Source organism: Canis lupus, chromosome 27 (assembly GCF_003254725.2).
Source record: "Canis lupus dingo isolate Sandy chromosome 27, ASM325472v2, whole genome shotgun sequence".
NCBI classification, from domain to species: domain Eukaryota; kingdom Metazoa; phylum Chordata; class Mammalia; order Carnivora; family Canidae; genus Canis; species Canis lupus.
The window spans coordinates 37,005,462-37,015,944 of record NC_064269.1 but is presented as its reverse complement, the minus strand read 5'-3'; the positions used below and the strand labels follow the sequence as shown (position 1 = coordinate 37,015,944).

At 43.7% G+C, this 10,483-nt stretch overlaps 1 protein-coding gene and 1 non-coding gene across 4 annotated transcripts; both read right to left on the bottom strand.

The window, feature by feature from the left end:
- Positions 1-47: 47 nt before the first annotated feature.
- Positions 48-9,885, bottom strand: M6PR (mannose-6-phosphate receptor, cation dependent). 3 transcript variants are annotated; one of them, XM_049102895.1, is made up of 8 exons: positions 9,606-9,747; positions 8,765-8,822; positions 5,773-5,952; positions 4,551-4,717; positions 3,210-3,319; positions 2,796-2,926; positions 2,138-2,264; positions 48-1,663 (listed from the first exon to the last, which is right to left on the bottom strand). In XM_049102895.1, exons 3-8 carry the CDS (start codon positions 5,949-5,951, stop codon positions 1,541-1,543), a joined length of 837 nt encoding a protein of 278 aa, XP_048958852.1. In that variant the 5' UTR covers position 5,952; positions 8,765-8,822; positions 9,606-9,747; the 3' UTR covers positions 48-1,540. The 3 variants fall into 3 exon arrangements, with proteins under 3 accessions (XP_048958852.1, XP_025310802.2, XP_025310803.1); XM_025455017.3 differs by lacking the exon at positions 8,765-8,822 and having other exon boundaries at positions 9,606-9,885; XM_025455018.3 differs by lacking the exons at positions 8,765-8,822; positions 9,606-9,747 and adding an exon at positions 9,282-9,471.
- On the bottom strand, positions 3,878-3,982 carry LOC112665701 (small nucleolar RNA SNORA76). Its single transcript, XR_003140532.1, has one exon. It is a non-coding gene; the product is annotated as a small nucleolar RNA SNORA76 (small nucleolar RNA).
- Positions 9,886-10,483: the final 598 nt, after the last annotated feature.

Here is a 10,483-nt window from a genome sequence, read left to right as displayed (position 1 = left end):
ACTCCATTTCAGTGTCTCTACTCTTTCATACAAAAGACAAGGGCAACTGTTTTTTTTTTTTTTAATTTTTTAAGTGTTTTTGTACAAAAAAATGTAATTTTTTTCCTTTTTTGTTTCTGCATTTTTAAAACACCAGTGTGGGGAGGGAATGCAAACAAATAACAAAAAGGATGCTTTTATATAACATTATTTTCCCTGTTTAGAAAGAAGGAAAAAAATCATTCCAATAGTATTTAAAAGTCCAAAGATGAAATAATTTCATTTTCTTCCCTAAAGGCTATAAAAAGCCCCTGCCTATTGATTCCACCATCCTCTTGTGTCCAGTGGAGCCATGTTACTCTTCAATGGCCCAGGTTCACTATTACAGAAAGACTGGGCCAGGCTTCTTGGGCACGTGGCCTATCAAAAAAGTGGAAGCATCAGAGGATTCAGAACCTCTCCCCACAGAAATGTTGTGGGCAAGAAGATACTTCCCTGAGCCAGAAGGGACAGGTACAGCAGCATTCCACACCCAGAGCACAGGATGGCAAAGCCCTAGATGTCCCACCTCTGCTTTCATTCCCTTTCCAGAAGATTTGGGGGGGCAAAGGGGAAGTCGACATGCCTGCGAAGAAAGTGCAACATATTTAGAAATACTAGTAGAGGGAAACATCTTGGAAGAAAAGCTTGGGCCAAGTTTTTACTGCAAGTGGGAGAAGAAAGCCATTGAGGAGATCCCACTACAGGTAAAGACTTCCTTTTCTGGAACCCCTGTAGCACAGGAGGTCCAATTCACCTTCCCTTTCTGAAGGACTAGACTTCTGGATAAGGCATTTTGGCCACATAATGGACTAATGACCATGAGCCCCCAATCCAGGGCCCAGTTCCACAATAAGGTCACTCCAAGGCCAACAAATGATGTGATGGTATTTCATAATCCTCTGAGTGGGAAATTAAATATTTTCCCCATCCTAATCCCAGAGGTGGGAGAAGGAAGTCTGCAACATCTCCAGGCTCTGACCAAATGGCAACACTTGGAATGCAACTAAGTATTACACTGTAGAGTAGTTCAAACAGCAAGAAATTACATCCAGGTTCTCATGGAGACTACTGTAGAGTACAGAGTAACAGCATGAAAGCAATCAAACCTTGTATAAATAATGTTTCTTTGCCTTTTTTTTTTTTAATTAAAGAAATCCAGTGTCTCAAAAACTTGTGAAAATGTGTTTAAAAAAGTCAGGGAGCCTGCCACACTTTTTTTTTGTTCACTGTAACTATCCTACTTGTACCTTCTGATAGCAAGAGATAGTGTGATGGCCTCTTTTGCACAGGCCCTATTTATCTCTGTCCTACAACTGTACCTCTCTAGAGGAACAATAAAATAGGGAATCAAGGGAAGGCATTTCTACTAGTAGAAGAGAATGCAAATCAACAGCAAACTGAAAAGCAAGAGCAATGTTAAGGGTGGGATGAGAGACTGGAGTGGAGACTGCTTAAGAAATCTGGCTGAGTATGCTTTGGTTTGGGGGACTGAAGAAGCAGCTGGGCATTTAAAGTGCAATCACATTGGTAATAAATGATCATCCCTTTCTTCTGACTCCTCCCCCAGCTGATCATCCCCAACACCACGATACGCAGCAGGCACATTTCGGGGTTTAGAGCGGCACACAAAGTCACAACCATCCTGTAGAGAGAAGCAAAGGAAGGAAATGATCATTTGGAATAACCAACTTCTAGGGTGAGGCAAAATGTACCTGTGGCCTAAGAATACAGCAAGAACTAGGTTTCTTCAAAGATAATGGAGAGAAAACCCAGGACCAGCCAAAATTGAATTCAGGGCTAACAGGAGAAAAATTCTCCTTAGGTCCTTCTTTCTCCCCATCAAGGCCCCTTAATAGCTTTATCAGATTCCTCAATTTAAGCAACAGCGTGTCTCTTCCAACAAGTCTTTAGAAAGACCAGACACTAAGATGCTATACTACTTGTTACTTTGTATTAGGACCAATGAATACTTTGTACTTGTTTTGCTGGGATGTCTGTTTTAGCACCCAAAGTCCTATGTCCCCAGAAATCCCTCAGTCTGGGTCCAAACCAGGATGGTTGGTCACTCAACCCTTGCCTGCAGGCTCCAGACTCAGCAGGTAGTCCTGTTACTTACTGCTACCAGGTTGCCAAGATCTTGCCAGAAGGCTAAGTGGGGAAACTGCTCCATTCCTTTGGCTCCCACCACCAGTCGCTGGTATAGGAACCCCCCGATGATGTAGACTGCGACCAGTGATGCAAACCTATGGAAGAGAGACCTCTCTACTTAAATAATTGAGGGATGGTAAAACTTCAATAATAAAGATAATCTTTCTATTCATTAGCTGTTTCCTACAGTCCATAAAAACAGAAGAAAAAAAACCCTGGGGAGGGTACCTTCTTAAACCAGTTGGAACACTGTCTAAAAGCAAAAGTTCAGGAAAAAATAAGACCTAGTATGTGACTCTGACTTCTAGCCAAGGATAGGTCCTGTTAGCTATACAGTTTCATTTCTTTAAAAGTTCTTATAATCTAATAGAATGGTATTAAAAACTGTCCGGTCCTCCAGTAATGAGATATAAAGCACCTCTAAATGCAAATATTTATCAGGGGCGAAACATACCTAATTTTTAAAAACTTGCATAGAGTTTAGAGGATTCTCACACAAAGCTTTGCCCCCTCCAGTTATGGCATAGCACACACAATTTGAGTCTAAACATCACCAAGTAATTGAGTTTAAAGAAAAAAGAAAAAAAAAAAGGAAGGTTTGGATTGATAAAGGGAAAAGCACTCACGTGACTAGTAAGATAGAACCCACACTGAGGTGTGAGGTCTCCGGAGAACAGGCCAGGCTGCTATCCATTTCAAAGAGGTAGAAACAATCTTGGACTTTGCCTCGCTCCTCAGACACAGGGTTAAAATTGTCCTGATGATGAAAGGACATAACACTACATTTAGTGTACCATTTCCTTTTGACTCCTATTTAGAAAAAGAGAAAACCCACAAGCTACAAAAACATTTGCTTTCTCCTGGTTCAACAACTTATTTTCCATGTATGATGGCAGATAGGTGGTCTGTGGCAGAGGGAAAAACTGAACTAGTTTTCCCTTATCCATCCCAATGTATCTTGTTCCCTCTGGAAATTCTCTCCCACCTCAGGTCAGTCCTTTCATCTCCTCTCTAGGCTAGTGTGGCCCAGGATGCCTCACCGCTAGGGTGTGTCGATTGCAGGAGATCATCACCACCGCGCGACGCTGCTCCATGCCACAGTGATTGTCATATTCATCACCCCCTTTATAGATCAGCATGATCCAATTACCTGAGGAGGGACAATGAGAATGTTGCTTTGGGGTGGGGGAAAAGCAGAGGCAGGCCTGGGTACTATGGTAGAAAGGAATTGAGGAGTTCAATGAAATTGGCTTTAATTCAAATAACCCTTGTCAATATGAGCTCTGGAACCAAGAAATAACAAGCTAAAACTTGCTTTTTTTTCCTAATAGCTTTGAGTTCCCTTAAGATAACTAAAAATCAGATATTCGTGTAATAATCTTAATTTTCCACAATAAAGTTAGGCAACCGATAGTGCAAAAACAATTATGACCCATACTTTGACACTGATTCACATTTTCTGAACACCTGCTAACATCGAAAGAAGAGGTTCCATAAAATTCTTAGATCAGGGATAGCCTAAGATTTAAAATTAGCCACAGATAAATTCAAGGTGGAGGATTTTTAAAATTGGGAGCCATTTCTTCTCTCATATTTATTGCATTCAAGTTTCTTTTGCAAAATATCCTTTGATTCATCAATCACAGGAAGTAAATAAAGATGCTGCTTCTAATCTTGCATATGAAGAAACACAATGACATGGGTGCCGCCATGTTGCTTGCGGTTAAAAGAGTCAGTGGCGGGGGAACCAGGTGGCCCCAGTTATGCGCAGGCATAGCAGGGGCTCAAAGTCACAGGACAACTAAACATGAGCTCGGTCAAAAATCCAGTCTTCCAACCCCTACTCCCAAACTCTTGATGTTATTTTTTATTATATTATTGATATGAACAAAAATCTGCACTGGAAAATACAGTTATCTGCTTAAGGAATGGAATTAGGCCACAGGTGCTCATAGTCCTTTCCAGCAAAATGATTTTATGGCTTTTGAGAAACATAATAGCACAAGTCAGTAGGACAATTTTTATAGACTGGCTTGCATAAAAGCTTAATCTCTAAAGATGTAACTGGCAAAGTTGGACTAATTCCATGAGAAATGGTCGTGGTTGATATTTTTAAGTCTAGCTTGAAAAACACATTAAGCTACAGAATCCTAGCTAGATTCTTCTTTTTGCATAAGTTTCTCATTAACTTTAAAACAAACATACCAAGGTCCTAAGTCATGGCTCCAGAGGAGCTGTGGAACTATGTATCTTGTGATTTATTGTCTCAGGTGAGCTGAAGCACGTGCACCTTATGATACTCTGAAGAGAATGAGAAAGGCTGACACATACAGGACTGTCAGAGGGATTGACTCGGGGTCAGTTAACAGGGAGAGTCTTACTTCCATTGAAGATGTGAGTCTCGTTGAGTCTCCCTACCACTGTCTCCTTCCCGTTACTTTTGTTGATCTGCACCAGGCCTGCCCCAGAGGTGCGGTTGCCAGCTTCCCGGCACACCCTGAACATGTAGATATATGTGTCTGGGCCCTGGCCCACAGTGCTCTGAAAGCTGTAAGGAGAAGTGAGGAGAAAGAAGGAAGAGAAGAGTTACTGGCTATCAGCCTTAGGAGAAGCAGCCTCTCTTCCTCTACACTCCTTCCCCATTCCCCATCCCAAGAGTGATCAATTTACCTGATGTCACAGCTAAATGTAATAGTGAGTAAATTTGTTGATCATGAGATATCCATCTACTAGTGAATAATTTTTATTTGTTGAATCATGAGACAATCCTAATTGTTGATGATGACAGATTAAAACACAACATCCCAGACAGCTAGATATTCTAGAATACCTGTTCCAGACTGTGCCGGAGTGTCAGCTGCTATTTCCCTGTGAATAAGGATTTACATTCACGGGAAGTATCCCATGGTCCCTTGTTCCTTGAAGATCATCTTCAGATTTATGTACCTGAAGAGTCCTGACATGATGTTTACAGGCCTCAATGTTTATCTGATATTTCTAAATTCCTTTTATATGGAGGTACCAAATAAGGCTTTTAGATTCCTACAAGCTGCTCCTGAATCCAGTCTTGGAAATAGCTATTCTTCTGCATAAGAGAACTCACATTGCTATTAAAAACTGGGCTGAGAATTTGCTCTATAGCATTAAAAAAACAAAAAAACTGTAAGCAGGGATGCCTGGGTGGCTCAGTAAGTTAGGTGTCCGACTCTTGATCTCTAGCTCAGGTCTTGATCTCAGGGTTGTGGATTCAAGCCCTGTGTTGGGTATGCGGCCTACTTAAAAAAAAAAGGGGGGGCAAGATATCATGGACAATGAGATCAGTATTACGAACATTCAGATTACAGCCATCTCCCAGAGGTTATTATACACGTAGTCCCTCCACATAGAGTAGAAATACTAAAATAAATTCAGTAAGTAGAAGAAACTTTTTTTTTTAAGATTTTATTTTTTTAAAGTAATCTCTGTGCCCAGTGTTGGACTCAAACTTATAACCCCAAGATCAAGAGTCAGATGCTCCACCGACTGAGCCAGCCAGGCGCCTCAGAGGAAAAGATTCTTTAACAAAGTTATTTTCTGAAGCCCTTCAAAGCTCTTTTCATTTACCTTTTGTTATACAGTGGTTGTAGCCTCTTCAGAAGAGCCAACTCTTTCTCTGACTCTCTACCCTTTTCTCCTACCAGGTCACAGGTTTTTTCTTCTGTCTGCCAGGATTCTCTTACTGCCACAGCTAGGAGCAGTGGCAGGAGCAGTCCAGTCCTCCAGCGGCTGAAGAAGGGGAACATCCTTTTGGGAGAGGGTGTGTGTGTGTTGAGGAAGCAGGGAAAGATCAGGAGAGAAGGGAAAGAGAGAAAGCACATGAATGTGTAAGTTTTACAGTTTTATCTTCCATCCATCACTTATTTTATACCAGTCAGTTTTCCTCATTATCATGTTGGGTTTTATTTTCTTGCATCTATTTTAGCTTTCATCCATTATTTTTTCCTGTCCTTTAATATTCAGAATAGGATTTTTTTTTCCAGAATAGGATTCTTAATCTCTAGGTTTCTCTTTTTATTTTTAAAGTTTTATTTCTTTTGAGAGAATGTGCATCTTTACTGTTTTGTAGAAAGTTAGACTGTGGTATCTCATATTTAAAATCATTACTAGGGATCCCTGGGTGGCGCAGTGGTTTGGCGCCTGCCTTTGGCCCAGGGCGCGATCCTGGAGACCCGGGATCGAATCCCACATCGGGCCCCCGGTGCATGGAGCCTGCTTCTCCCTCTGCCTGTGTCTCTGCCTCTCTCTCTCTCTCTCTCTGTGACTATCATGAATAAATAAATAAAAATTAAAAAAAAAAAATCTTAAAATCATTACTAAAAAAAAAAATAAATAAAATCATTACTAGTACATAAAAGCTGCTCCAACCTGTGGCCCTCCCTAAGATAACACTTAAATTATAGCTTAACACTTGATATTGTCTAGTTGAAAGTTATGGAGAAATATGTAAAATAGGGAAAGGGACTTCAGTACTTTGGGTCCTAACTTCTGTCAACAGTCAGGAGCATCCATCAGTCTTTGTTCACATTTACCATAAGAAAGACGACTAGAGATACACATAGCCACAGCATTACAAACTTGACATTTATCTACTTTAATGGCTCATCTCAAAAAACATTCAATCATTTTAATCATCGGAAGAAGAAAATTCACTAGGTCCAAGTGAGCGGTTTAAAGAAGTCTTCCAAAACCCACCTAGGGCTCTACATGTCACAAATCACAAGAGTTTCTAAATTTCCAGTAAGCAGAACTGTCTTTGTACACTTCTAACTGCTGACAATTCTTGGGAGTCACTAAGTTACTTTCCAATTCATCTGCTCCTTGTATTGCTCTAGGAATGGAAACACATGGTTCCATTTCCCAGGCTCATTTTCTTTTCTCTAATCCATCTTCACACCAAGGATATACCGATTTACCCTTGCAAAAGACTTCACTCTGGTATCCAATAATGGTCCTCCAGTCCATTGCTACTTGTTAATTTCATAACAGTGTTACTGCTGCAATACAGAGATCTAATTCTTCCAAACTTTTCCCACTTATAATAACATGCTTCCATCCTTCAAGCCTGGGCTTTGGTTAATACTCTTTAAAGTCCTCTAATTCTTTTCCAGGCTGGTTTATCACCTCCAGTGCATTTCTAGAATATAAAACTAGGCAGAGTTTAATGGGTACTAGTAAGTTTAAAGATTGGAAAATGGAAGCTCTGAGCCCTGACTGAAATCTCTCCTAACTAAACTTACATTTGACCTTCTGTTTTCCACACTCCACTAGAGCAAAAAATGCTTGGGAAGTTGTCTCCCTGACTTTGTGTATTTCCAAAATCAACTCACTATAGTAGTATTAATAAAATGTTTCCAGAGAATAATCATCGCCAACCATAAAGTGTAAGGCCCCCATAAACACATTTAAAGCAGTAATAGGAAACTTAATAGAATGCTTGCTTTTTACTGTTAAAAGTACTTAACATGCATTAACTAATTCTTACAAAAACTCTATGCAGTAAATACAATCACTGTCCTTAATTTACAGATGAGAAAACTGAGGCACAGCCAGTGGAGTGACCCAGAACGTCTGGTTCCAGAGTTCATGGTCTACACTTAACCACTACATGTATATCCCCTTTCACATTACTTTTTTGGGGATCAGAGTAGGCAGCCACAGCCTTGCTTTCTTTTTGACAAAGCAGGGGGAAGTGACTCCTCACACAGATCACTGAATAGGAGGTGGAATAAAGAACTCAAACCTCAAACTCCTATCTTCCCTAAATTAACTCATTGCTCAACACACTACGTGACCAGCTGCGTTCCTTAAAAAATATTAAGAGATTCCTTTTATTAGATTGATTTTATACATGCCATATTCCTTATATTTTCTCATGATCTAATTTAAAATTCCAACATCCTGGACTTTACTATATGTGCTGCCAAAGTGAGCACTCAACATCCTGGACTTTCAAGCTTCCCCACCCCCCTCCCAGGACCAGTTTTCTGGAGGAATGCTCATACAGAAGACTGTGTTCTTTGGCTTCAAAGTTAGTTTCTTATCTGTTAACAGTTGATGATTTCTTTTCCCAAATTAAAACAAAGAATCTTACAAAATTGGGATAGGATAAAGGGTTAAACACCCTGCAGTCTGCATTAGTTGAGTTTAACGATCTTTCATTTGCTTATTGGTTCAAGTTAGGATGAGAATCAACTTAACATTCTTTTCTCTTTTCTGCTTAATGTTTGTCTATATGTTTGACTCAGTGCAAATGTTCTAAGTGCTTCATCTAGATTACATTAATTTTCACAGCCCAGAAAAGTAGGTATCATTTCTCTCATTTTACAGATGAGGAAGCTGATGCTTACAGAGAGTAAATTATTTGCCCTAGGTTATACAAGTATTAAACATGTATGAAGTTGGTGGGACAACTCGGATGATTCATGGCATACAGCTATTTTCTGGAAAATTTGTAATACGAGGGTGCAAACATCTCTTAGGGAGAGTACGAAACCGAAGGGCTGCCGTAGTTCCCTCTTAAGGTGCTATAATTAGGTGCAATAGTTTGTCTACGTACTTTGGAAGTAAAGGGCAGGACTTTAAGATTTTGAAATATCCTCTTCAGTTTTCTCGTTCTGGAACAGAACGATTTTGGTAATGCTAAACATTTCTCTTCAACGGGATGACCAATGACCAAGCCAGGAATCGGGAAGCAGTTCACACTACGGGGCGTCTGCACCACTCTTTCCCACCCCTCAAGACGAGCCATGAACGTTTTCCGCTTCTCAGTGTAATTTCTACTTTCTGCGGTAGCGGCCCTTATCTCCCGTCTCCAGCAGCCTCCACTTTTAGAAGAGCAGCCTCAAGTAGCTAGACCGCCCCAATGCTGGAAAGCCTGAGAGAAGTAGCTCTAGGTCGAGGGGCGGAAGCTCCCTACGAAGAGAAAACACTAGAGAAACCCTCTATTAGCTCCTCCATACCATCCACGAATCCCCTCCAAACTTCTTCCAGGATTCTGGAAATTCTCCTTCCGTCCAGTCTCCTGATTTCTCAATCACCTAGGGCCATATCCTCCCCAAATGATGCCACTTTACCTTCCTTCACGATGCAGATCAAGAAGTCCCCCTCCAGGTATCCGCTGAGCCCTCAAACGACTCCATACCCAGGGTCCCGCCTTTCTTTGCTTTCCGAATACACGTCGGTTCCCTCTCCGGGCTGGGGCGGTCCGTCCTCCCTCGCTCCCTTCGGGGCTCTAACTACCCCTCGCGCCCTAGGGCTCCGGAGCTGGATCTCTGGCTGCGCTCCTGGCCAAAGGAGCCCGAGCGGCCCCGGCCCCGGCCCCGGCCCCCGCCCCCGCCCCCGGCGCCGAGGTGTGAGCGCTCTCGGCTCCCCTCCTCCTCCACGCCCCTCACACTCACGTGTCACGGGCGAAGGGAGCAGCCAAGGCGCAGGATCCCCGGCTGAACACCCGTCTGGGGCTGGGCGACGGGGCCAGCGAGGGGCCAGCCGCAGACCCCGGACCCGGGACTCGTGTTAAAGGCCAGCGTTCCCCAGGGCGCCTCGCGGTGCTCCACTCGGGGAACCGGAAACAGGAAGCGCCGGGCGTCCTCCGGGCAACTGCTCCTCCCACTAGACCCCGCGGCATGTGACCGCAGAGCCATTTCGCCCCTTTCCCCTTCCCGGTCTCCCGGCCCATCCCAGACGCTGATTGGCCAGGAGCCTGGGCGTTTAGCCCCGCCCCCGTTCCATCAACTCCAATCACTATCGACATTTTCAAGTCGAAGTCCCCCTTTTCGGGGCGCCTTTCTACCAATGGGGTCTCAGAGTCCCGCCTCCGGACGCCTGGCTCTCGGAGTCACGCGCGGTCACGCGCGGGGTCACGCGCCAGGTCGGCTCCCCGGGAGGTCCCCCTGAAGGGGGTACGCGGAGGCGGGCGGCGGAAGCGGAAATCGGGAAAGGGGGCCGTGGGCCGCGCCTCGGTGGGAGCTGTAGTTCTTACCGCAGCGCTCTTCCCCCTCCCGGTACTTCCCCAGGCCATTGGCCGTTGGCCGTTTGCCGCCTGCGGGAGGCGCTGTTTCGCCGTCTGCGGGCCCCGAGTCGCGTTGTCTCCAGGTTCGGCACGTAGAGGACAGTGGACAGCGACTGGGCCCCGGGCGGGAGTCGTGCCTTTCTGGACGACACGACACCTTTGTTCTTGATTTCCTTTCTACGGTTTGGGACTTGGAGTCCGTCGTTACGGATACCGTTCTCCGAGACCTCGCCATCCCGGTCATTTTGCGTGAAACACGGCAGCCAG